Source organism: Sturnus vulgaris, chromosome 4, assembly GCF_052056855.1.
Source record: "Sturnus vulgaris isolate bStuVul1 chromosome 4, bStuVul1.hap1, whole genome shotgun sequence".
Classification (NCBI taxonomy): Eukaryota; Metazoa; Chordata; class Aves; order Passeriformes; family Sturnidae; genus Sturnus; species Sturnus vulgaris.
Window position 1 is genome coordinate 53923002 of NC_142246.1, and position 25250 is coordinate 53948251.

Sequence of the window (25250 nt, forward strand, 5' to 3'; positions counted from 1 at the left end):
GTAGGTGCCTTGCATACCACTTTGGATGTATGTTTGGGTATCCATTTTACAGTGTACAATTCACAAATTCCATTTTCAGACAGTTTTATTTCTCTACATGCTGTGTAAATGATGCAGCTACTTTTTATAAGAGAGATTTCACTTGTATAAATACCTAGCATGACCAGAGTAAGTTTCTTCTATTTTAATCATCATTAAAGATCATTCAGTGAATATTTTTAACGGATATTAAGCACTTCTGCATACTGAAATGAACCAGCAATGGATTTTATAATAACTTCTAGAAATATTTTGGAAGCCTTTGAGAATGTGTTTGCAGACTAGCCCTCAAAGATAAAGTCATAAGCTACCTAAACCATAAATTACTTTCAGTTTATTCTTAAACACCATAGATAGGTGCTCTATTTGTCATGTCCAAACATTAAACTTCTGAACTAAGTTTTCTTGTGTGCTAGGCGCGAGCTGCTCTGAAGAGCAGCATTTCTTTTTTTTGTACAGATGTTCTCTACCAATGGCTCTTAAGCAATCTTAAATTTTGGTAACAGCTACTCTAAAGACACTTGCCTTGAAGAAACTACTGGGTACTAGAGTGCAAAATACTATTCCTTTTCAGGTCTTATGCTAAGCATAAAACATAAGGAGCTTACATCACTAGGCACTCCTGCAAACTTCAGCTAAAACCAGCCAGTTGTGAGTAACAACAGAAGTACATCTGAAAGGACTACATTTAAGAAACAATGTCGTTCCTAAAATCACACCATTTATGCTTAGGCTTTTTTGCTTTACTGACACTTAGGGGCAGATGAGGGAGAAGGAAGAACCAAACAATGAGAAAAAAACCTATTTTGTTTACTTCTGACAACCTTGAAACCTCAGCCACAGCTATATTGTCCTGATTTATTTTAGCACTGAACTGCACACTTGACTCTAAGTATCCAATTAATCTTCTGTCTCTCTGCCCTACCCTCCCCCATGGAAACTCCAATGATGGAAAAGTACATTTTCACCTTAGAAAAAAAAAAAATTAGTGATTTTTATTTGATCAAGCAGAACTATTTTTTTTCTTAGACATTGCTGATGCATTCTTTTTTGCACAGGCAAAATTTCACAAATCAAATACAATGCTTTCACAAGAGCAAGAGAAAAAGGTTTCTGCAGAAGCTTACTGTGAAAAGCTCCTGGAAAGGAACACTGAATTCATTAGGTTTTCTGAATATATAAGATAGTTTAAGTAAGATCTGTACCTTCTTAGTACAGAAAAAAAGAATATTCCAAGTAATTTGAGTGGATATGAACAAAAAGTTGAGAGGAGATTATTTGGTGCCACGGTCTGTTGGAAAGATTTAATAGAAGATGGCTGATGTGACTATAATGGAAAGACAGAATTTTTCTCCTCTTTCCATCACCATATAGAACAGAGAAAACAGCTGCAGTATGCAGCTGACTTATCCAGGAAAAGCTGAGACCCCCCACTTCAAATGATCTTTGTCCTTTAACCTTTATTGCTGCAAACAGAGTTGGCAACTTCTGTTTAGGTGGATTTTCGAAAACCTATCATTTCCCAAAATATCAAGTAGGTGGCATACTCCAAATAATGGAGCAAGTAGTGGCAACTACAAGACCCACCAATGGAAGTATCTGCAGCTCAGTGAAGCCACAGAAACCCTGCTCAATCCTCTGCCCATGAGTAAACTCTCATAACTAGCACAGATCCCACCTGGAATGATGCTCTTACTTAGCCATGGTCTTTTCCACAGCAATGACCAGAGTAAAACTGCCTCCATCATCGTGAGGGATGCTGTCCTCCAATCCATCCAGCAGTCTCATACTTGCTCCCTTCTCCAAATCCAGTCTTTGGCAGGAGGTCCCAACTCTGACCCAGCCCAAGAGGTCCCAGCCTCTTCCAGCCCAAATAATCAGAGCCTGGGCAGACAGGAATTTAGCAGCACAAAGCCATCTACTTTTGAGTATAACCATTGCATCAGAAAACTAACCTTGCTACCGTGACTCCATCAGGACAAGTTGGCATTATGGAATTGCTAAGCCATGCCATTTTCATACAGATTGGTCAACAAGGTCGAGAAGGCATCAAGCCCTTGACTTCTCTTCCTGAAGGCAGGGTATGGCCCACCAGCCACTGGTGGCCATCCCTAATTTAGGTGTCTTTTACTACTCTTTGCCATGTGGTTTTCTTAGTACTCATGCTTCTGCTGTTCTCAAAAAAACATTAATGCTTTATGAGGTGTATCATCATACCTGTAATCTTTCCATTATGGCATTTCAGGTTTTCTTTTATCTCAATTCTGTTAATTGCTTTGCTAAAATTTAATTTCAGCTAATTAAAACATTGCTATCATACTCTAATAGCTACAAAAAATTGATGGATAGATTTAGGAGTAAGAAATTAGGGTTGTAACAGAATTTCAACACGAATCTGTCTTCATAGGCAGTGTCTACTGAAACTGTATTCTTATTTTTCATTCAGAAATTGTATCTTCCTTTCCTTTATGAGTGAAAAATCATCTCTGAGCTTATTTTCTATGAAAACAAATAGGAGCAAATCTTACGGCTTTGAGTAGATTTTGTTTTAAATTAAACAGTTGGAAAGATGAAACAATAATGTCATACTTAAAATTACGTGACATTTTTACTCCTCGACCTGTTCCTAATCTCTCATCCACCTGTGTGGCAGAAAATGTAGGGATAAAGCCAGTTATTTTTTAATGGAATTTTAGTTACTAAATTTCAATTGCATTATCTGTTAAACATGAAAGAAGTGTTTGGTTCCTCTTGTGATATGAGGGAAGAAGAAAGATTTTAAAAGACAGAATAATCAGTAATGAAATATTGTTTGGAATTCAGTGATAAAGATTCTTATCCTAAGCTTTATGACATTATGTACATAATGAAATAGATGACTGCTAAGAACTTAATAAACAAACTTTTAAGACCAGCAGCCACTTGCAAAATATATTCAATCTTATTTTTTTATGACAGCTCTCTTGATCCAAATTTATTTTTTAGGGACAATGTGACTTAGAGAGGAACTTGATTTTCATTGAAACTGTTTCTTAAAAAACATATTTTTTTTTAATCTCCAAAAAACACTACAGTAAGGTTATTCTAACATGTTTCCTGTAATCTAAGTTGTCAACGTTTTTGAAACTCTGTTATGTTCATAATAGAAAAATCTAATTAAGACATAGGAGATAGTTATAATAGGCAAGATATTGTCCATTCCTTTCATGAATACCAGATCTAATCTTACCAGTTCGACAAAAAATACTCAGACATGCCAAAAAACAGTAATTAAATCATAGCATTCATAAAAGTCAAACAGTCAGATGCCAGTGTGGACCTATTTACGTGAATTAATATTCTTATTACTGATTAGCTCTCCCAGGTTTTCAGAATGCAGCCTCCAGGACTGTGTTCACTGGCTTATTCTTACATATTTTGGCATCTAGAACACTCGCAAGAACCAGTATTTTGCACATGTACAATGACTGCCTTCTGAGCACTTAAAAGGAATAATAAAACTAGTCTGACTACACCACGAAAAAGAATAAATGTACTCTAGCAGTTCTGCAGATAGAATTTACATCACCTACATGACTTCCCCCAGGAAGATATGCTGTTTCTGGGCCAGAGTTCCATATCCTCTGATTTTCAATTTTGTAGCTTAAACCCAAGACCCATAAATTCTATATTCTCTATAAATAAACTTCTAATACAACACAAAACTTGCACTAGTTGCCATTTAAACACATTTTTGTAACTCACAAATGGAAATTCCCACCCCTTGAATCTTCTGCCTTTTGCACCCCCAGAAAGAGAAAGAAAAATCCAGCATTCCTTTTGGATGAGCACAGGTAGATTCAACCCTTTCTTCTCCTGGGGCTCTTGATAAGAACCTTTGACTGGCATTGGATTTACTTTTCCTCCCATTTTCTTTCAATGCCTTTTTTTCTAGTAGTCTGCTGTCGAGAGCTACATAGATGCAGCTCTGAACAAGAGCAGCTGTAATTAAAAAAAAAAGGCAACCTAGAAACTGACAGCATGAGTATGTTTACAGTAAGTATGTCTGTAAGAAATGTATATCTGCATCTGTGGGTGGATAAGCATCAGGTTGAAATCAGTTCCCAGGGAGCCTGCTAGTAAACCTTGTATTAAATACACTTTGTATTAAACTTTCTTAAAATTCCATGAAGTCTGATTGGTCTTTAACTCGCACAGCTCAGAAGGTCTGCTAGGATTAAAACAGAAGTATGTAACTTTTCAAGTAGAGGAAACTTTTGAGTTTCCTAGGGATAACTGAAGACAACCACAGTCACTCCTCAGCTGTCCCTTTGCCATGAGAATTGTTCTGCTGGCCTGGCTTCAGCATGTCCAGTAACACTCCAGTACCTTTTACATTCTATTATTGAATTGAATTTTCTCTGTGACAAGAGCAACGTATGTTACTGGGTTTACCCCAGCCAGCAACCAAACACACAGAGTCACTCACTCAGTCCCCCACCAGTAGGATCAAAGAGAGGATCACAAGGGTAAAAGTTACAAAATTTGTGGGTTGAAAAAAACCACCAGTTTAATAGGGAAAGCAAAAGCCACACACACAAGCAAAGCAAAACAACAAATTCATTCAGTGCTTCAATGCAATTGTTCAGCTATCTCCAGGATAGCAGGGCCCCATCACGGATAACAGTTATTTAAGAAGATAAACAGCATCACTCCAAATTTGTCCCTGTTCTCCTGTCTCTCTCCACTCTATACACTGAGCATGATGTCCCATGGTCTGGAATATCCCTCAGGTCAGTTTGGGTCACCTGGCCTGGTTCTGTGTCCTCCCACCTCCCACACACTCCTTAATTCCCTGCCAGTACACAAAACCAGAAAAGGCTTTAGCTCTAAGTCCTGCTCAGCAACAACACAAACATCTCTGTATTATCAGCCCTGTGTTTCAGCACAAATACAAAACACAGCTTTATACCAGCCACTGGGAAGAAAATTAATTCTACCCCAGCGAAAACCAGCACACAGTCATGAAAAAATGGAATTTTCTCTTCTATTCCATTCCTGTTACCTGTAACATGTCTTGGATAAGTTTTGTGGAGCTTCTCTATGTACTATACCACCAACATCCGAGAAACTACACCCTCATTCCAGGCACCTTTGACTTCTATTAGTTCTATTATATTTCCAGTGGGAGCATATTCTAGTTGAAGCTGTACGTTTACATGTTCTTGATCAGAGCAGACCATGGTCACCCCATAGATTTAATGAAAGCCGTTACATTAACATGATTTTGCTCTAGCCTGTCACACAAGGAAAAAAAATTGTCATGGTTTTTGGGTTTGGTTGGCTTTTTGGTTTTGTTTTTTTTTTAAACTAATTACAGAACTTACTGCAAGTAACTTGTTTTGATCTTATAGTTTAATGAATAATTAATCAGAATCAGCAGGTTCTGTGCCAAGAGACCAGGTCTCTCTGCCCTTTCCTCAGCCCCAGCTCATTCCCATTTGTATACAAGCAAGCAGAGTAAAACCAAAACAGAGATCTCTCATACAAATATGATGACAAAAGAGAAGCAAGGCTGGAATGTGACTACTTCTTCTGGAAGCCTATCACTATACCAAGTTTGAAAAGAGATGAAGCCAGAGAAACACCAGGTAACCAGGTAAGTGGAAGATCATGAGGTCTGGATCTGTCACTGACAAGCTTTTTATTAAAGTCACAGCTACATGCTGTACTCTTCCCTTTTCATTATTTTAAATTAGAAAAACCTCAAACTTCTTTTTTTCTTTAAATTGAAAAAATAGTAATAAACTTGTTATAGAAAAGAACCAGGGATGTTCACACTTCCTGGGGGGGGTTATGACCTTGAGAAAGCCACCCAAAAACTTCATGTCTGCACAGAGTGTGGCAGCCTATCTGCACTGTACATACATTGTTGCAGTGATTTTTAAAATACCCTTAAGTATTTCACACATTTAATAAAGATTGACAAGCATACAATTCATTCTGTAGGTCATCTGCTACACATATGTATTTTCCATCCCTTCTCTGAAGAACTTTCTTTTTTTAAAAAGAGGTCATTTTGGATTATCAAATTCTACTCTGTACTACCAAATCTTCTCTGTTGAAATCATAATCGATCCATGATCCTTTCATCTATTTATGTGTTCACAGCGTTTTTCACACAACTTTAAAATTAAACAAAGAAAACAGCCATATTTCACCTCTGTGGGAAGACTGCACAGGCCTTTTACAAAATTGTGAAACCTTGTTCAAATACCATGAATCCAGTGTCACATGGACTCAGATGACATCTGTCATACAAACAATATTATCCTTATAAGTAAATCACTCTGCTAAGGCTGCAACATTGTTATATTCTTAGGTAAATGACTAGGAGTTTGGATCTTTTAAAATCTATTTTGTAGTCATTTTACCAATAAGACTTACAGTGCTTTTAAATAAATTTACAGTAAAGTTGTACGTGTCAGCAATTTCTGTGTTTCTTTGAATTGCATTAGTTTACATCACCATGATACCTGTAAACACTAATTTTCATTTATGGATTTAACATCAGAAATGGTTATCACCATCTGTCAATGGTTATCACCAGCATTGAGAGAGTGTTTTTTTGATCAACAGTGTAGCAAGGAGTGATCAACCTAATCTTCAAGAGGCTCCTAATAACACCACTAGGGACAAAGCTGTGCTGCTGTATTTCCTAATCACAGTAGGAAATACAATCAACTCACTGTAAAAATCCTAACACGCCTCCAAATCCTTACTTTTAAAAACTCAACTGCCTAAAGGACTGCGAAGGAGTAAGAGTCAATCTACAAGAAGCCCGTTTGACACACTAAAATTTCCCACGACGCTCATCTTTTCCACATCTTCTTGCAATGGCACAAGAGGAATCCTCTATTCATATTAGCAGGGTTTCTCATCATGTACCACTGAATGATTTTTATTTAAAAACAGGATTAACATTAACTGTCACATCACAGACTGTATTTGAACCCTCTCTTAGGTAAATTACTTATAAAGGAGAGATTTTTCCAGTGTTAATCATGTGGTATTTTGTGCATTAGCGGTGTTCTGTAGGAGTTGATATCACAGAGACAAAACTGACTCAAGAAAACAAAATTATGAATATGCTGTTATTAAAGAAAGGAAACAAACAACAACAACAAAAAAAACCCCACATCACCATGTAATCAGACAGAAAGAGCTGCTTCATAAACTGAACTCTTGCAGGGCACAGAAAGATGGCTTCTGTCGATTGAACCCAACAACTGGCCAGTTCTTTAAACATTTTTGTTGTAATGATTTTGGTTTTGCAGCCAAATGCTCTGGTTTGCTCCTCAGTACAATACTGCATTAACCACAGTGTGACAGGTAGGTTTCTTCCACTCTCATGACAGCCACGTACCAAAAAATGAAGGCGTTATTTGATTCATTTAACGGAATAGACCTTCCCAAGTTTCTTTAGCCATTCTCAAGCCTAACTTCATTTTATGAAAACTACATCTCAGCTGAAAAAAAACCGAAAAAAAAACAAAAAAACCCCAAACCAAACAAAAAAACCCAACCAAATAAACAGAACCTGATAAAGCGGGTATGGCCAAAAAGTACAAAAAGTAGTACAGCACAACTTAAGTATATTATATACCTGCAGGAATATCTTTTCAGATGAACCCTTTGAATTTCCCTGGCAGCACTTGAAGTTTTAGAATGCAGAAAAGTCAGGTTACAAGTATCTCTTCTACATTAATCTGCCTCTAGACAAATGCAGAAGAATATTAATCATATTGATTAGGATGGTAATGTCAATTAATACTTCAGTTCCTGGACTGAACTATAGGTCAGTCCTCTATGTGCACACAGGATGCTTTGGAATGGACCTGAGGCAGAGTCAATCCTTTATTAACGGGCAGACAAGCAGCATGGTCCATCTGACATTACCCCTCCATCTGTCCAGCCATTCACCCATTTTTAACTGGACACCTCAGCAAGCCTGGAACTGCAGGGCTCAGGCTCCCTTTCATGCTTGCTGCGTGAAATAATAAGCCCCGAACCTCTGGCCCACAAGAACCTACAGAATCACCAGACACACGGTGCAGGTGCTTCATTTGCTTCTGACCTTTTAAGTCAAGTGACTGTTTCTTGACTACTTCTTTCTCTGCCATTAGGCTCTCACTGACATTAAATGCCACCTTTGCTAGCAGTCACCTCTTTCTTACCTTTCTCCTGACAAACTATCCACAGTCAGAGGCACAAAGGCACTGACAAAGTGATCAGCTGCACTCCAGTTCATATCCTCATGTTTAGTTGGTTTTTTTTAAACTGCCAATAGAGTCTGAAGGGATGAATCTGCTGTAATTGGGCAGTCAAATGTAGATGCATCACAGAAGAATATTTGATGTCTTTTAAATCACAGTCATAGGTCAAGTTAAATCAAAACTCTTCTCTGGTGAGGGAAGCACTTGCTCAGATTGAGTTTTGCCTTTTTGGACTCTTCTGGGAATATCTCTCAAAGTAACTGCATCCACAAAGACTGCTTGCAATGTTGCTTTGAATGATTCACAGAGGTGTGCAGGACATTCTTAGGTACAGATAATTATGACTTCCATAAACCACAAAATAAACGTATGAATAGACGAGAGGAAGGATTGAATAATGATGGACACTTACACCTCATCTCCTTGTGCCAGAAGAGCCACGAAATTTTCTTAGTCTACCCTTTATGTTTCCACACTTAAAGCCCTTGGTGCACACACACCCAGTGGGAAAAAGAGACTAACACAGAAAAAAAAAGGAACTCACTTCCTTACAAGACGAGAAGGACTCCATAGATAGAAAATAAGGAACTATACAAAGGAGTGTTTAACACTCCACATGTCCCAGCAAATAACATGGTGTGCATTTGTGTGTTTGTTATACAAATGATTTTCCATGTTATCTTTCTGTTCCTATAAGCACAAAGAATTCATTATAATAGAGAACTGAAGCATCACTCAATATCAGTGACTTCTCTGCTTAATGCTAAAATGAACTGAAAGCTATCTTAAAACATAATAAATATTCCTCAGATGCCACTTCTTTATTTAATGAGAAATTATCCTTCCCTACACCAGACTGTGAATGGGGAAATCTATTTGCAGACTGGGATTCACTTTCGAGTGTGGAAGAAAGGAGTTGCAGAATTCTTCTTCTGAGTGGGAATATGAGCTCTTTGAGTAAGACACAGGTCAGTGAGGAATTACTAACAACTGGAAATTGATGCTAGGAAAAGCAGCATCAGTTCCCCAGTCCAAGACCAGGAGAGCCTGCAGGGTCACCAATAAAAATACCTCAAGCCTCTTTCGTGAAAGGAAGATAACCCCTCTCCACCCTACAGGAGTGTTACAAGGATTACTGTTTGCAAAAGCCTCTGCAGCTCAGAATTAATTAATATTTATGATGATCAGTCCCATCAAATTTGCATGCCGAAGACATCTAGTTAACATGTGAGGAGCATTTATATGACTGTGGTACTGATACATAAAAAAAATGACAGCTTCATAACATTTGTTAATTTTTCCCCAATTAATTTCATTTACTCTAAGGACCTCTTTCCCTCTAAGAGGTGCGCAATGCTTTATAAAATAGATTAAACCCAATATAATGCTGACTTAATTTATGGACAGCTATTTCTGTGGGTTTTTTCTTGTTATGATAAGAAATTATCATTTTGCTAACAAATTTGCATTCATCCTCACACATTGCTAACGATAATTATGGAAATGAAGAATACTGGAATCAACCATTCTGAGGTCATAGAAGGAAAGAAGATAAAGATATTCAGAAGAGGAGACTGAAGCAAAAAGCTTAAAGAATTCATAACTCAAAAGCCTATATATATTATTCATTCAAAATGTTTATAAACATGGCAATAAACATTAAATACACAAACTGGCAATTGAAGGATCATCCCCAAGAATACAGCAAAGCATAAAGCAAAATAATGACGGTACAAGGAGCCACAAGTGCCATTCTGGCCATTTCTAATTCTGACAAATACCTCGCTTTCACAGCTAAAGGCTTTGCTGCTTAGAGCTGAAGTGACCAAATGACTCAGATTAGGACCTGCTTGTTTCATACCAGGCACAAGAATGTCTTGAAATATTTGGAATTTCCATGGAACAGGAAAACTGTTTCTTGTCCAAATTTAATTGTGTATTGATATGACAACTCTCATTTATATGGTCAGGTTTGACAAAATCCCTTCTTCCAGTGCTGCTCAGCAAGCAGAGGTCACTATGGACAAAGCAGCAAACCCAGAACTGCCTGCACAAAGATGCCAGCCTATTAAGCTTGCAGCTGCAGGAACATTTCTATCCAAAGAGACTGAAGTTTTGATCACAGAAAACTGACCTAGAGGAACCCAAACAATCCCTGAGAAATATTAATAAATCAATTTAGAGTCCAAGTTCCCCTCTCACACAGTATCCCAACTTCATCCTACTTTAAATCCACAATACCAGAATGAAACCAATATTTAATATCTTTAAACTATTTATTTCATAGTACTAAAAAATTGGTAATTTGTATGTGTGAATCTCCTACATTCTGTAACACTGGCATGCCAAACTAACTATTTTAAACTTTACTGTCACCAGTTTTCTTATTTGTTTTTTTTCTTGGTTTCCATTGCAGCTGTTTTCCTATGATACATAATTATACCCTGCAGATTTCCAGTTTTCTGTGTTTCATAACCATTTTAAATTCGATGCAGACATACCAGTCTGTGAAAATGGTATGGCTTTAGGTATTTTAGTGAAGAGTAAACAAAAAACTTCAGGAAACATCTTTGTCTCATGTTGTTTGTAAAAACTATTTCAACTTCATTCCTAAATTCTCTCTTGGTTCATCTGTAGATAAACATTCCCCCTGCCAACTTTACCTCTTTTTACTGACTTTTTGAAATAAACTGGCAATTTATCAGAAGAACCAGAAATAAATATTATTCTGTACAGTCATGTGGAGGATGAGGTGTTTCTCCCTTTCACTTAAATATGAAACTGTGCAGAAAAGCCCAAAATAAACAACAATCTGTCATGCTTGTTCATTTCTTTCTTGGTTACTGACAACATCCAGAAATGTAATGATTACAACAAACAGTAATCAGATATGCACCTAAAGAAAACTTTTTTCCACTGTGTCCTCCTTAATCTTAATTTAATATTTCAGAACTCTAACGATACAATTATCACAAGGTTACCCGTAACAGTGTATCACATAGATGCACAAGTTTAAAATGCTTAGCAAATATTATCCCAATTTAAAATTGGCTATTCCTTCTCATCTATAGCATTCAGCACTGTTTGAAAATATGAAAATTAAAAAAAAATCTGCTGAATATTTAGTTTATTATTCACCAAGAAAAAATGAAGTGTTTAAGTCTGTTTATGGGCTTTCCCCCCCTCCCATTATCAACTCCTTCAACCACAAAGGTTGTGCTCTTTTTCCTTTAGCCCACTTTTTTTACCAGAATTTTTTAAGTGAATCATGTCCTCAACCATTTATTAAGAAATGGTTTAGAAATTTAAATTGTCCAAAACTTAGAAGTTTTTCTTAAATTGTCAAAGTTATCTGTGAGATACTCTAAGAACGGCCTTTTCTTATAGGTGCTCCCCATGACAGCAATGTAACAAACCCCACAGCCTTAAGACTGGGCTTCCAACATTTCAAAAATAATTAAAACTGACACTTTCCATTATCTCCAATCCCAATGCCTTTCAGGACTCTCACTAAAATCTCTGATAAATGAAGAAGCCTGAATAAATATATTTCTTATTCTATACAAATAAAGGGACATAACCTTTCTGGACTACTATTAAGAGCTATTTCATACACCCATATTTAAGAACATTTCAATCAACAAAGATACACTTTAACGTTGTTTAAAAAAACCTGTTTAGCTTTGTTTAAAATAAAGTGTCAAAAAAGTAGAAGAAACTTTATGGCTCTTAAAAAAACATAAGGCACTAAAAAGTCACCTTAAGCACACAAATATTTCTCATTACCAATAATCCAAGTATTGAACTATACCAGGATCAAGGAGAAGGGCAGACAAACAGAATGCACATGCTATGGCTTAAAATAGAGTGTATTACAGCTTTCAAAAACAAGAAATTTATCCTAGTTCTACCATAATGATGTTATGATCTTTAAACACAGGGGGGAATTTTTTTTTTTCACACAGCATTAGCCTTAATGTTATACAACAACAGAAAGGTTGGTGGCAACAGGAACAGCACTTGAGAAGTCCCTGCCTAACAACCTAAGTCACCATTGCATCAGGCAATCAAAGCCTCCAAGACAAGGCACATTCCTCAGTAAAATTAAACAGCTCACTACAAACAAATGGCTCACAAAGGAGTTTATAACTTACCAAGAGACAGAGCATGATCAAGTGAAAAACTTAAATGGAAAAGAAACTAGGAAAATGACAAAAATCAAACTACAGCACCACAGCTTTCATCACCTCTCAGTACTTGACTCTGCTAGAAAGATAGCCAGAGGAAAGGCAGGATATAGCTTTCAGAAGTGACAAGAGGTGTCTTTATGCCAGCAATTAGATCTTGCCTTTCATTTCAGTTAATGGCTGCCAAAATTGCTCAGAGAAATTTCTGCCTCTTTAAACTCCTGGTGAACATTATCCAAATCAGTTATTTTTAGTGTCACACCTTTAAGACATTTAATTTGATAAGGATTTCAAAATGCCAACCCTCAATTTCCCACTGTAATGGATTATGTTTGAAAACACGTGTCTGGGTCATTAACATTACTCAGTACTGGGAAAGTTGTTAATACATATTCTAATAGAAGAGTCAAGGATCAGATGTTTTCCATTTAAAATCATCAATTTGACTAAGTCAAAATTTTTTGTTAAAAACACGTCAAGTTTCCACGTGTATCATTTCCACAGGCTCCCTGGTGAAAAAACAGCAGTCCTTGGCCGGAAAGGGAGTGAAAGGACCTGCTACAGTGAGAATACACATCTGAGATGTAGAAAACATATTTTCAAGTCCACAGTTTGTTTAATAATAATTGCTTACTTTCCAGTATGTATTAGAGCAATGAATGTTTTCTTCCTAGAATAAATTAAACTAACTCCTGCATTGCAAACAGTTCTACATTTCCACTATACTGAAAATAATTTATGGAAGCACTTGAATTTTATCTCATTTACAACAACTGCAGAAAGTACTTTTGGGTTGGAATGGTCAAAATGGATTTACATTTTCACCTTTAAAATAATTGATGGGTTTAAAATGGTCAACACAGATGAACATTTTCACTTCTAATGTAACGGATGCCTCTGACATCATCCATGACATCCATGGCCTGATGGCACCGGCCACTATAGTCAGTGGGCACTGTGCCACTGGCCATTGATTTAGATGAAATTTTGCTCCAATCTCTTTATAATGATTTTGCTTACTAAAAAAAAAAAACAAAAAACAAAAAACAAACCACCAAAAAAAAAATCTAAATAAAAAACCCAAACAAAACCAAAAAACCAAAAACAAGAACAAAAACCTTCATCATATTTTAAAAATGCCTGATAAGGAAATGTCCCTGTCTGACCATCCAGGACCCCCTCTGGCACCACCTGAGCTGGGACCTAGAACTTTTTGCAGCTACATTCTCCAGACTTACGGAGTCACACCAGGTATCCCAGAGGAGTCTCAGACTTCCAGATCCTTAAAATCATTTAACCATGGTGCAATAACAAAATAAGAAATAACACCTCAAGCCAGTGCCTCCGAGGAGCAACCTCAAACAAAAAAATCCTGGGCTTTGACACCCAGTCTAAGGGCAGGGAAGTCTGGAGTTGTCAGTCCCAGAGTGCCCAGTCCCCTGGCTGGGCCACGGGTACCTGGGACCTTGGTTCTGTCTCTTGCCTGGGGCTCGGATTCCTGCCCCCAAAATCACCTGTGCTGAATGGATTCCTCAACACACCAATGCACTTCCCCAGATTTACTTATGCCTATCAATCCCAAGACAAGGGAAATTAGGAGGATTTACAGTCTGTATTGAGATGATTAGATTAGCACTTTAAGTGCTCTTACTGGGTGTATCAGAATCCTCCCATGGAGTTTCAAGAAAGTCTTTTTCCATAGTCTTAGTGATAAAATCTTGTCAGTAACCTATAATGTTACAAATTTTATGACTTTTAAATCTTTGATATAGAGTACTCAGCAGGAAAAGCTTTCTTTGTAGGTACGCACCAGAATTCATTGTGTGAGCATGTGTCTGCCTGAGGGAAGGAACCTGAATGAACCCAATATTTACTTTTGCAGTGCTGATTATATAAAATTTGAAGTTATACTGGAAATCCTATTAACTGAAAAAAAGTAATGATGATCCTTCTGCATGCCTTTGTTGAAGTATCATTTGTGTTTCTGGTTGCTTTTGAAGATTTTAATAAGACATGCATTAAAAATTTTCTTATAGTGGTTCACTGAGTAAAGAACTGAATTTATAGCATTAAAAGCATCAGTTTTGCCTAAGATAGAGACTGTAATTCAGAAATATTGAACTAGTGGTCAACCTACGGTGAAAATAAAGGAGAATACACTAAAAAATGCATGTACATAAAATTTGGAAAGGAAATTATGATCAAGGCATAGAAGCAGAAAGAAATCAGACAAAACACATGTACTTCCCAGTCTCACTGCTGATTCTTTTAGTCATTAGTAAACGTTAGTAAATATCTAAGTATTTAGTAAATATATCAGTGACACTGGGAAATAACCAATGTTGTACCTACACTCCCCACAATAAAAATAATTTTTTATTTACTTGTATAACAGGTGATGTGGTACTATTCAGACAAACTTCCTGGCAGAGATCTTTTTCTTAGGAAAAATGTGTATGGAGTTACTGAGAGGAAAGAAAGGACGTTGAATAAATGCACAGAAGCTTCTTGTAACAGAGCTCGTAATACCTATTTCATACTCCTCCCTTTAGAACAAATTCAGTGCTTTTCAAGATCTCATATCCTATGATGATAAAGACTGAAACAAATCAGATGTATAAATCTTTTTGAGAAATGACAAAAATAAAAGGCTTGCAGCAAAGGCAGAAAGTTGCTGTGATGGTATGACTTTTAAAAGTCTGTGCTATACCAGCACAGGATCATAAAGAAAGGAAATACTGACATGGGAAATAACAATTAAGAGTGGGAGGAATCCATCAAACCACCGAAGAATGGTGACAGACTGGTTTAAAATAGGCTGGAGATGGAGGCAGCAGAACAGCAGAGGTGGGGTGGTGTGAGTCATACTTCTACAACTCTACTCACTTCACTAGAAGTATCAAAAACATCTCCAAAACAAAAAGCCAAAACCACAGAGGCTTCAGATGCTTCTCAGCAGAAGCAGAAATTCAGCTGGAGGGTGGAATGAGAGGGACGACAGCTAACGTGGCCACCAGCCCACTAAAGAGCATCACCTGCTGTATGTGCCACGGGCTCAGAATGACGATGTGATTATTTCAGAATCCGCTTTAAAAACAAAGCGATACATTCAAGTCTTCTTACTTAAGGAAGTGTCAGCAATATTCTAAAATATTAAAAATAGTGCATTTAAGGTAGAGCTGGCTGTGTCAACTAGCATAGGAAACTTTTGGAGCTATAGGCCCAGCTTGTCATCATCATTTCTAGCTGAGGAAAAAACCTCACTCTACACCTAGAAATATAAAGTCACACTCTCAAAGATGAGTTCCCTGGGCTAACGAGCAATCATTACTGTGCCTTTCATATTTGATTATTCCAAATACCTGCAGTAAAATAAAACTGTGATTACAGACCAAATGGAAAATTTATTTCTTGTTAATTGTAGGCACAAATGTCATGAGCTGCCAGTCATGCCCATTCGTGAACTGCACTGATTTACATTTACAGAGCCTATAAAGCTGCAGGATGAATTGTAAAACTCTAAGTATAGACATAATTTAGCAGAGATTACACTTTACTAGACCTACAGCAGTGGTAACACTAACTGAGGACCGTCAGCTTTTGCTACTTGACCTGGCACTTCTGTTTTCTTACTCAAGGAATTTGTATCAAGGGTATTAATTACAGAAGTCAGAACACAGTAGGATAATAAATACTGAAGGAAATTCTCAGCTCCCTCAAAGGAGAAAGGAAATAATGGAATAATTTTTTTCTTTCATTTAATGCCAATTAGTAAAGCATGGTTTAGATTAATCAGAATTGAGACACAATTAAACATCTCTACAATAAATTACTGTTACAGTTATTATTTCCAACTTGGCTGCGGCTAATAACCAGTGAGACTGATGCTCATTACAATAGATAATGTATAATTAGCTAATATTAGATATTTGATGTACTAAATGGCTGTCATAGATCTCTTCTTAAAAGACTGTCACTATATTTTAAAATAATTTTAAAATAATAAAATACTATTACAATAAAGCACAGCATAATGAGTAGGAGAAAAGAACAGGTTCTAAAAAAATGGATGAGACATTGCTAGGTAAGTTGACCTTTTAGAAATACCCACCCCTTCACTTACATTCTAAATGAAAGGCAGGATTATTTTTATTCCAGATAATGAGAGCAGATATAGGTAGTCATAATTAAAAGTCACTCACATTTGAGCCAGCTACAAATATGCTCTTATAACATAGAATAACACTTGAGTTAAGGTTGCAGGACAAATACTATTCTGCTCTGTTATATTCCAAATGAGTAGTTCTGAAATATTTTAGTTGTGACATAACTTTTTCCCACAAGACAAAGACCTAATTCTTCAAGAAATAATATAAAGGGACAGAAGAAAAAACTTCTGTTCAAAAGAAGAACCTACCTACATGAAAGTTTAAGTGCAAAACCAGCAACAAAGATGACATTCTTTTCTGTAAGGAGAAATGAACTTTTTCTGCAATATAGGAAAATATCTTCTTTTCTAAACACTTTTAGCCATGGAAAACAGCAGAGGATTGAAAGCTAGAATCTGACATAAAAATAACCCTCACTAAAAAGAAATGCCTATGATGGCTTTATCAAAAATGGCTGTAGAAAAGTTTTGCAGAAGTGTCTGTGTACATGGCTGAACTGGATTTTTTGCGAAGATTTTGAAGAACACAGCTAAGGAAGTCTGCTATGAACATCTGTGTGTTGCTAACTCCACAGGGAGAAGGAACCCAAAGCTGCACAGAAGACTGGCTGTACTGGCTGCTGTGCAAAGTTGCTTTTTCCTCAAGGAAAACTAAATCTACTATTTACAACACTTATGGAGGAAAGGTTGCTGATTGGCAATAACTGTGTGTTTTCTGGCAATTTTCTCAAGGTTGCTTTTAGGATGCAACAGCTCTGGAGTTGGCTACCTTTATTTCTTACCCAATTGTTTTCTACTCCTTTTGTTCAGTATCAGTGATACTCTTTTAAAGGCATTGTCTTAATGCAAGTAAAGTACAATGACTCAGTTACAGTAATGGTATATGATGGACTCAGGTGGAGTATCTCTTGCTGCACTGGAAAATATCTTTCTCCAAACACTCCCAAGCAGGGTCTTATATATGATTTTGATTGTTATGCTACAAGTCACAGCATGTGCAATATACTGTGAGAATGGTAGCTAAGGTTGGTGTTAGCAGAGCTGAGATGCAGCTTATAAGCACTTTCAGGGAAATCTGGTCTCTAACTTTCATTAGATTAAATTCAAAATCTTAAAATGGTTTTCTACAAGCTCAGGTTCTCCATATTTTTGCAGCACATATCCTGTGGGACTAAAAATGGTAGGCATCTGCTTTGGTGAAGTTGGATGTACAAGAAAAGTACGGTGACAGGATTTGCATTCTTGTGCAGAAATTCAGACATCCTTTTGAAGGCAAATTGTTAAAATCCAAGGAAGGACTGTTCTCTTTCTTGGTATAAAACCAAGTATGATTGAGAAGGCCTGGTTTCATTTCACAGTCTAATATAAAAGCTCATTAGCTCAGAGATCTTCAACTGTCCCAAAGAGAGGCAGTTTATAGGGCCCTGCTTCGTTACACCTGTGTTTTCAGAACCATAGAATGGAATTTCTTTTTCAATCTTCTTCCCTACAGCAAGGATGTAGGAAAGGTTATTATCATGTTGCTAAGGGAAATGCACCATCCTATCATCAAAAGCCAATATTATTGACTGACAGTATTCAGAAAGGGTTATGGCTTGTAAAATCAGTCATTCACATTACAACTAGAACAATAGTGCTCTCCCTTGCAGTGTGTCAAGGTGAAATAAACTGTTACATTTTATATTATTTTTATTTCTACTAAATGCTGTGAAATGTACTTAACTTTTTCCTGTTCTGACCTCCATTTTACTCGAATTGCAAAGGAAAATGTTTCCTGGTTTGAAAATTGACTGAAAATGAAAGCTTAAGTAATGCTCTCCACCCTATATTTTCTTTTACCATTTCTACTAGACTTTTAACATGAAAAATATATTTATTGTTTTATTAAAGAAATTATTCCACTTCAAATAAGTAATTTACAACCCATTTTGGGTCATAGGAACACCATTTCCTTCAAAAATAAAGGCACTACAGTGTACTTGTCAGTGTTCCAATGCAAACAGAGCAATGTTTGATTCCCTCAGCATGAATACTAAAAAGTTAAATTTTCTTACCTCTTATATCTTTATCTGAGCTGAGCAGCCCATTTCTTTGTACTTAGCATATCCTACTGGTTTTCCAGGCACAGGGAGACTCAACTACTGAATCTGACTTGGAATGTTGAGCAGACTTCAATATGCATTTGAAGTGGTGTTCCAAAGAAATAAAGACATGTACCCTGGTATCTTGGCACAACATTACTCAATTTCAGCCAAATCTGACTGAGAGACAGGTCTTAAAAGCATTAAATCCCAAAAGAGGAACAAGAATAAGTGAATAGCTGACCACTGATATCCCATCTGTACCTGCCCTGATGGAACAACTGAGCAAATACAATCCTCAACCCTCCTAACAGCAAGAATCAGCTGGCTGGTTGTACAACTATTGAGACACGGAAAATATGGGTGGAAAAAAAGGAGCTTCTTTTCTGGACTTGGCCAGTTCTGAAGAAGACTTACTTTCTGTGCTGGAAGAACATGCAGGAGAGACACAAACTTTACACCATAATACTTCATTGATTCCAGTTACTCAGGTTTAACGTAGCAACACCTCAAAGTGACTAAAACTCAACCCAGTCAACTGATTGTATGCACAGAGAAGGTGGAAACTTACTTGGGAGAGGGAATATTTTAAAAGGGATATTCCTGTGAGTGTAACTTAGTCTGTATTATGACACCCAATTGAGTCAATGGTGCTGAAAACCCCAAGTTCCCCCTTCCTTATCTAAGTGAACAACTGGTGAGGTGACCTCTTTGCTAGATGATGCAGCACTGCTCTGAGTACCTGGGTGGCCTCAGGAGACCTCTTCCAAGAGTTAGAATCTGCCTAAGGCTATTCTGTGTCCCAGAGATGGATACCATGGTGTCAGCTGAAAAAGTGACATATGGCAACTCACTTCTCGCAGGTTAAACCTCATGAAGTTGCAGACATTGTCCCAACATTTATTATTAACTGAAATGCCAGGCCTCTGGCTTACACTGGACTTATGCCAAAACTGTTCTTCGACAGACCTTTAATGTCTCCTGTATCCTTGGAGAAACTAATCATTGTTTTGTTAAAAGATATACTTAAAACACAAAATAAAGAGAAGTCTGTTGACGACACACACTTATACAGCAATGCACATATCCAAATGGGATGATGGATAAAAACACAGTCCTACAACTAACAATTCACAGCTGTAGTCTGCTGGAAAAATATTCTAAATCAACACTGTATTATAGGTATTTCTTGAAAATTGCATGGTATATACACAGAACATCTGCTGACATCACAGTAATTTGAAGAAAAGGAAGAAGTAATAACAACACTTCACAGTACAGAAGATAACACGATAAGCCAAGATTAATAGACAATATTTATGATTAAATTAATCAACTGTACCTTGAAAAATAATGGCTCCTCAGGAAGGGGGCTAACAGGGAGGGAGGTTGTGCTACTAGCTGGACTCATGTCTGTACTCTGAAAGAAAAGCACACAGGAGTTTGCATTTCCAATCAAGTTCTATGAACAACTTTTTTACATTTTGGGGGAGGGAAGGATGAAAGAGCTTGAAAACAGCATTGAAAATCCAACAGAATTAGACTGACAACTGCAACCTGTACTTTATTTGCTTGTAATTAGTTCAAGTATTTCACTAATGGTTAAGTATTTGCATTTTATTTTTAATTAACTCCCCATTCCAAGACTGAAACACAGGCACAAGTACACAAACATACTGTTCATATAGAAAAACGCTTTAATCTCAAAAAAAACTGACATAAAATTTTATATTATTTTTGGGATGACTCAATAGTATATTTAGAAGCAAAAATTAACAGGAAAGCAATACATTGCAGGAAAATATTAGGTTCAATGTTTAAAAAAAAGATCTCATTCACATGAGTCAATACACCTTACAAATAAGCACTATGACAAGAAAAGAAACAGTAAAGACCAAAGTTATTAATCAAAATAATTCAGTATCCTTCAATGGATCTGTCAAGTCAAAATGATTGAAAGATTTACCTAGGACCCCACTCTCTTCAGATCCTATTTCAGTAACCTGTTGGTTAGCATGGTCATTGTTTTTATAGATGTGACCAATATAAAAACAAGTGTGTGTGACTCTTGACAATATAGAATGGTAATAATATTAGAAGAACAAAATCTGGAGTTAAAAACATATATAAACAATATCACAATTGTTTTGGAGAAAACTAGAATAATGCTACTTCTTGGGAAAAAAAGTCCCTAAGTGATAAAATGAAAAAAAAAATCCACCATAACCACCAATAAAACAGAAATGAAGAATAAAATATAAATCAACAAGTTTGCATGGCCTAGTACTGCATTCCTTTTAATAATGTAGCATTGCAATGCAGAATGATTTAATAAATTCTACCTGTGCACTTGACTAATCTGATACCTGTTTTTGCATCACTATGAATCTACTCTAAGTCCTTTGATAAACCTAAATTCTGCAAGTGAAGGACACTACTCCTAATTTCTAGTGATTTCTAACAGTAATTTTAGCAATTTCTAACAGTTCGTTCATCAGAAGACATTTATGGAGAAACATTCCATCTTACTCAGCCAACTAGTAGGAGATGAAAAAAGGCAAAATTTTGACACCCCTGTGTCAAATCCAAATCAGGGCACAGAAACTTCAAAGTTAACACCCACTGAGAAAATGAGAGTTGAATTAGATACCTATCAGTTACACCATAGCTGAAAGAAAAGACAACAGTTACTTGATAAATAATAGGGATGCAAGTAAATGAGAAAGAAGAGGGCCATGGTAATTATATCCTCAGAAAGAGACAGGTAATTTATAATCCATGGAACACAGAGATGATGTTGAGGAATAAAGAGAGATTACAGCACGTCAGAAAGCCACTATCTTTGTAGAATCCATTGTATTCAGAAACATTACGAATTTTAACTTGGACTCCTGCACCTGATCATCAAGAAAACTGGCCAATAATATTTACAAAATGAAATGAAACTTAGCTGTTCTACATTCAACACAGAGTGCAGAGAAAACTGAGCATTTATGTGGGAATGTTTTCCCTCAAATGCCAGCAGCTCAGCAGAAGACAATTCACTTTTTAATTTACACAGAATAGAAAACCAGGTTAAAATAGAAAAAAAAAATGAAGCAACTGATTTTCAAACCAAATCAAATGCTCTAATCTGTAAATAGAAGTATGCAAGGAAGGCAAACCCATCTTAAAGCACTGAAAACGCATCACTATGAAAATCTGCAAAGCACGAGCTGCACGTTGTTCAGGGATAGCTGGAATCTAAGGACGGTTTAACAGCCCTGAGGATGACACTTGCTGCTGCCACAAAACATCTCGGGGCACATCCACGGGATGGCCTCAGAAAAACATCTGCTCTTCCACAGTGACTGGACAGGAGCCAGCCCAGGTCTGATGTCACAGGGATGTGGCACCATGCCTGAACCAAAAGGGCTGTCCAGAGGGAGAGGGGGGTTGGATTAGGAGGGGCATCACAACTATGTGACTTCTGGAATGAAAATAATTTGAGTCTGGCCAGACAGGAGCTCTGGCAGAAGAGCCTGTGTCTGCCTAGAGCTGTCCACATGTACATACTCTCAGTGGCCCCTCCAACACCTTCAGTAATTTTCCTCTCTGAACAAAGCAGAGCAGTATCTCTGCCTGTGTAAATTAATTAAACCCAGTGGCACTAACACAGTTTATTACAGTGGAGAATTGAGTGAGACAGCACCAAAAGGCTTGTTTCTGGAGCTATTAAAAAACCCAAACCCTTACAAGCTAATCACTGCTATGAAAGATGTTGATAGCTTGCCCTCCTGAAGCGATATACTAAGAATTTCAAACACCACCACACTCCCCACTTAAATTTGCTCTCTGTGGTGTGTTCATCATAACCACACTTTGCAGTCTAAAGCTCCCCATACATATTAAAAAAAAAAAAATCACTGTGAGGAATTTACTCAATGGGGACCTTTTATTTGATGTTGTCTAAACCAATTGTGTTCTTGTAAAAGCAGCCATTTACTCCAAGTCCAGCATCAACTTGATAGGTTTTAGCTATAAATTAACCAGAAGATGCTATACCATTAGGCTATAATTATATCTTGTAAGTCATCACAAACACTAAATAAACATAATTTGTATCTTAATTCAAAATATTAGGCAAAATTAGGACATCTTATTTTGCAGTACTTTGCTGTGCAACTATCATTTTAATATGTATTTTTTATGCACAAAATGCACAGCTGGGTTTTGTTGACTGAGTCTTATTCATGTGTCACTGGAAACCTCTCAGTTTACCAGAGGGCAGAAAATTTGCACAGCTTTAATCACCTAAACATTTTCAAAATATTTGAATACTAAGCAATTCAATTTCTCAGAACAACAGTTCAGAAAAATACTATCTTGTCCACTCCAAAAAAAACTCTGCGAGCACTTCTCTCAGTGCTTTTAGGCCATTTTTTTTTGTTTGTTTGTTTGGAACAGGCTGCTAATATCCAGAAAACTGACATTATTAGAATTTTGTCAATAATTCTTCCATGATTGCAAAGATAAAGGTTCAAAAAGTTTTATTCTGATTTCTAGAATCAATCTAAATACACATCATCCTTACTGTGCAGTTGAACAAGTACCTTGGGGTCACTGATAAGCCATGCTAATAATTTATCCTTGGAGAACAATCTTAAAACTGATCAGGAAGTTTCCTGATAATGAAGCAAAGGAAGTAAACAAGTCTAAGAGAACAAACTTCCCATTTCTACATCGATTTTGGAGATCCAAGGTCAGGATCACCCTGTTTGAGGACACATTCTCATAATTTGAGCTAGATTGAAGTGAAAGCAGTTGTTTCTGGAGCTGTTTTAGAGTAGGTAGAGGTTTGGTTTTGTTTTATTCCACTAGTCCCGGCATTCCTCAAAGCAGAATATTTCACAAACCTACATAACAATGTAAACTGTCTAACAGCAGATTAGAGAATCAGTCAGTGGTTCTCCAGCAACACGGAAGATAAGGTATGTGCAGTGTAAGAAACACAGTCCTTTGAAAAGGTCTCTTTCTTTTCAATAGTCATCTTCCAGTCTTCTTCTATAAATGAAAGCAGATTTACCTCATAAATTCAGATGTTTCTTGCTACAAACCCTTGCCTTTAATCTGATGTTCTTTAGGAAGTGGCCTATCTGTCAAACTTTGTTAATTGTCCCATAAAATAAGGACTGTCCACCGACAGAAACCAATTTAATTTGCTACAACTGCTTTCCAACTGGGCTAAACACTACAATGGTAGCTGGCAGACAGGACCTCTCAGGAGATCAGTATCGCAATTTATTGATCTAAGGAGTTAATACTGACAGAGAAAACCTTCAGTGGATATTAGAGCTAGAGATGCAATAAATCTTTATAATAACTGAAGAAAAGACAATCTGTGTACTTTATAGCTTTTTCTAAGGGGTAGTGGATGAGTACTGAAGTGACTTTCAGAGTGATAGTTTTAGTTGTATCATAAGTTATGTCAGAAAATATCATTTTATAATCTAGAAGTTGAGTAGAACTAGGAAATTAAATAAGTGCAGTCAGCAAGCTCAGTAGTGACATTTTGATATACTGAGGGTAATCAAAGACCTGCAAATGGATTTATTAATGGGTCTGCACAGCATCTTTATGAAATATTGTACTTAAATATCATTATCCTATTTTATCCATGGAAGTGAAAAAGAAGGGAAAGTGATTTGCTCAAAGCTATGAAGGAAAGTTAAAAACAAAGAAAGAATCATTCAGTTATTCATCCAGGGTGTGCAATGCTCTCCTACACACTTTTGGAGTGCTCTGATTTCTGTAGTTTCTGTATTATTTAACGTCATTAAGAGCTTTTGTTCGTACATACACTTCCCGCAAATAAATTGTCTACGAAGAACTGAGGCCAGAAAAAAGAAAATTAGTTTAGCCTAAAAAAAATAGTAGACACACAATAAAAGCCTTCACCTCCCACCCTCTATCAGGTTGAGTAACATCCCCCAGTATCTCCCATCTCTCTCATTAAGAACAGAGTGAGAGCCTCCTTAAAATGTGTTTTGTAATATCCATGAATACAATTCAGGTGGCTATTTATAAATCCATGTCATGTCTCTTTCCTCAGAAGATACCGTCAAATATTCTTACTAATTACTAATGCATGCAATTAACAGCTGAGACATTAAAGTGTTATTTTCCAGGGTTTGCCTGGGGCTTGCTGCTCCCGTAGCTAGAAAGGCTGCATGGGTCTTGCATCTGACCTGAGTTATTGTAGCTCCCGTTGCAGGGGTGAAGCATAAATTACAGCTGCTGCTGTGTCTTGCTGCCTCTTTTTATGCTACATGAGGTACAGACAGCTAAATTTTCAGTGGTTCAATTACCTACTGATTCTCAATCAGCAATTAGCATACAGGCATACAGATTAGTCCTGATTCCTCTCACAATCTAAGCAAAGCCCATCACCTGGGGAAGCTGGGAAATTTCACCTCATAAAAGATACTGATCTGTCACTTCGCAATATTTGTATGTCCCGTACTGTTTATTTTAGAAGAGT

At 36.8% G+C, this 25250-nt stretch overlaps 1 protein-coding gene across 6 annotated transcripts in view; it reads right to left on the reverse strand.

Annotated features, from left to right (window-relative positions):
- CCSER1 (coiled-coil serine rich protein 1) overlaps positions 1–25250 on the reverse strand; it is a 623842-nt gene that overhangs the window by 313687 nt on the left and 284905 nt on the right. For 5 of the 6 annotated variants that reach the window (XM_088163986.1, XM_088163987.1, XM_088163988.1 and 2 more), the window contains exon 7: positions 20073–20150. The exons of the other annotated variant lie outside the window; for it this stretch is intronic. In XM_088163986.1, the coding sequence (XP_088020112.1) occupies positions 20073–20150 (78 nt within the window). The remainder of the gene's footprint in view (positions 1–20072; positions 20151–25250) is intronic. 6 annotated transcript variants of the gene reach the window in all.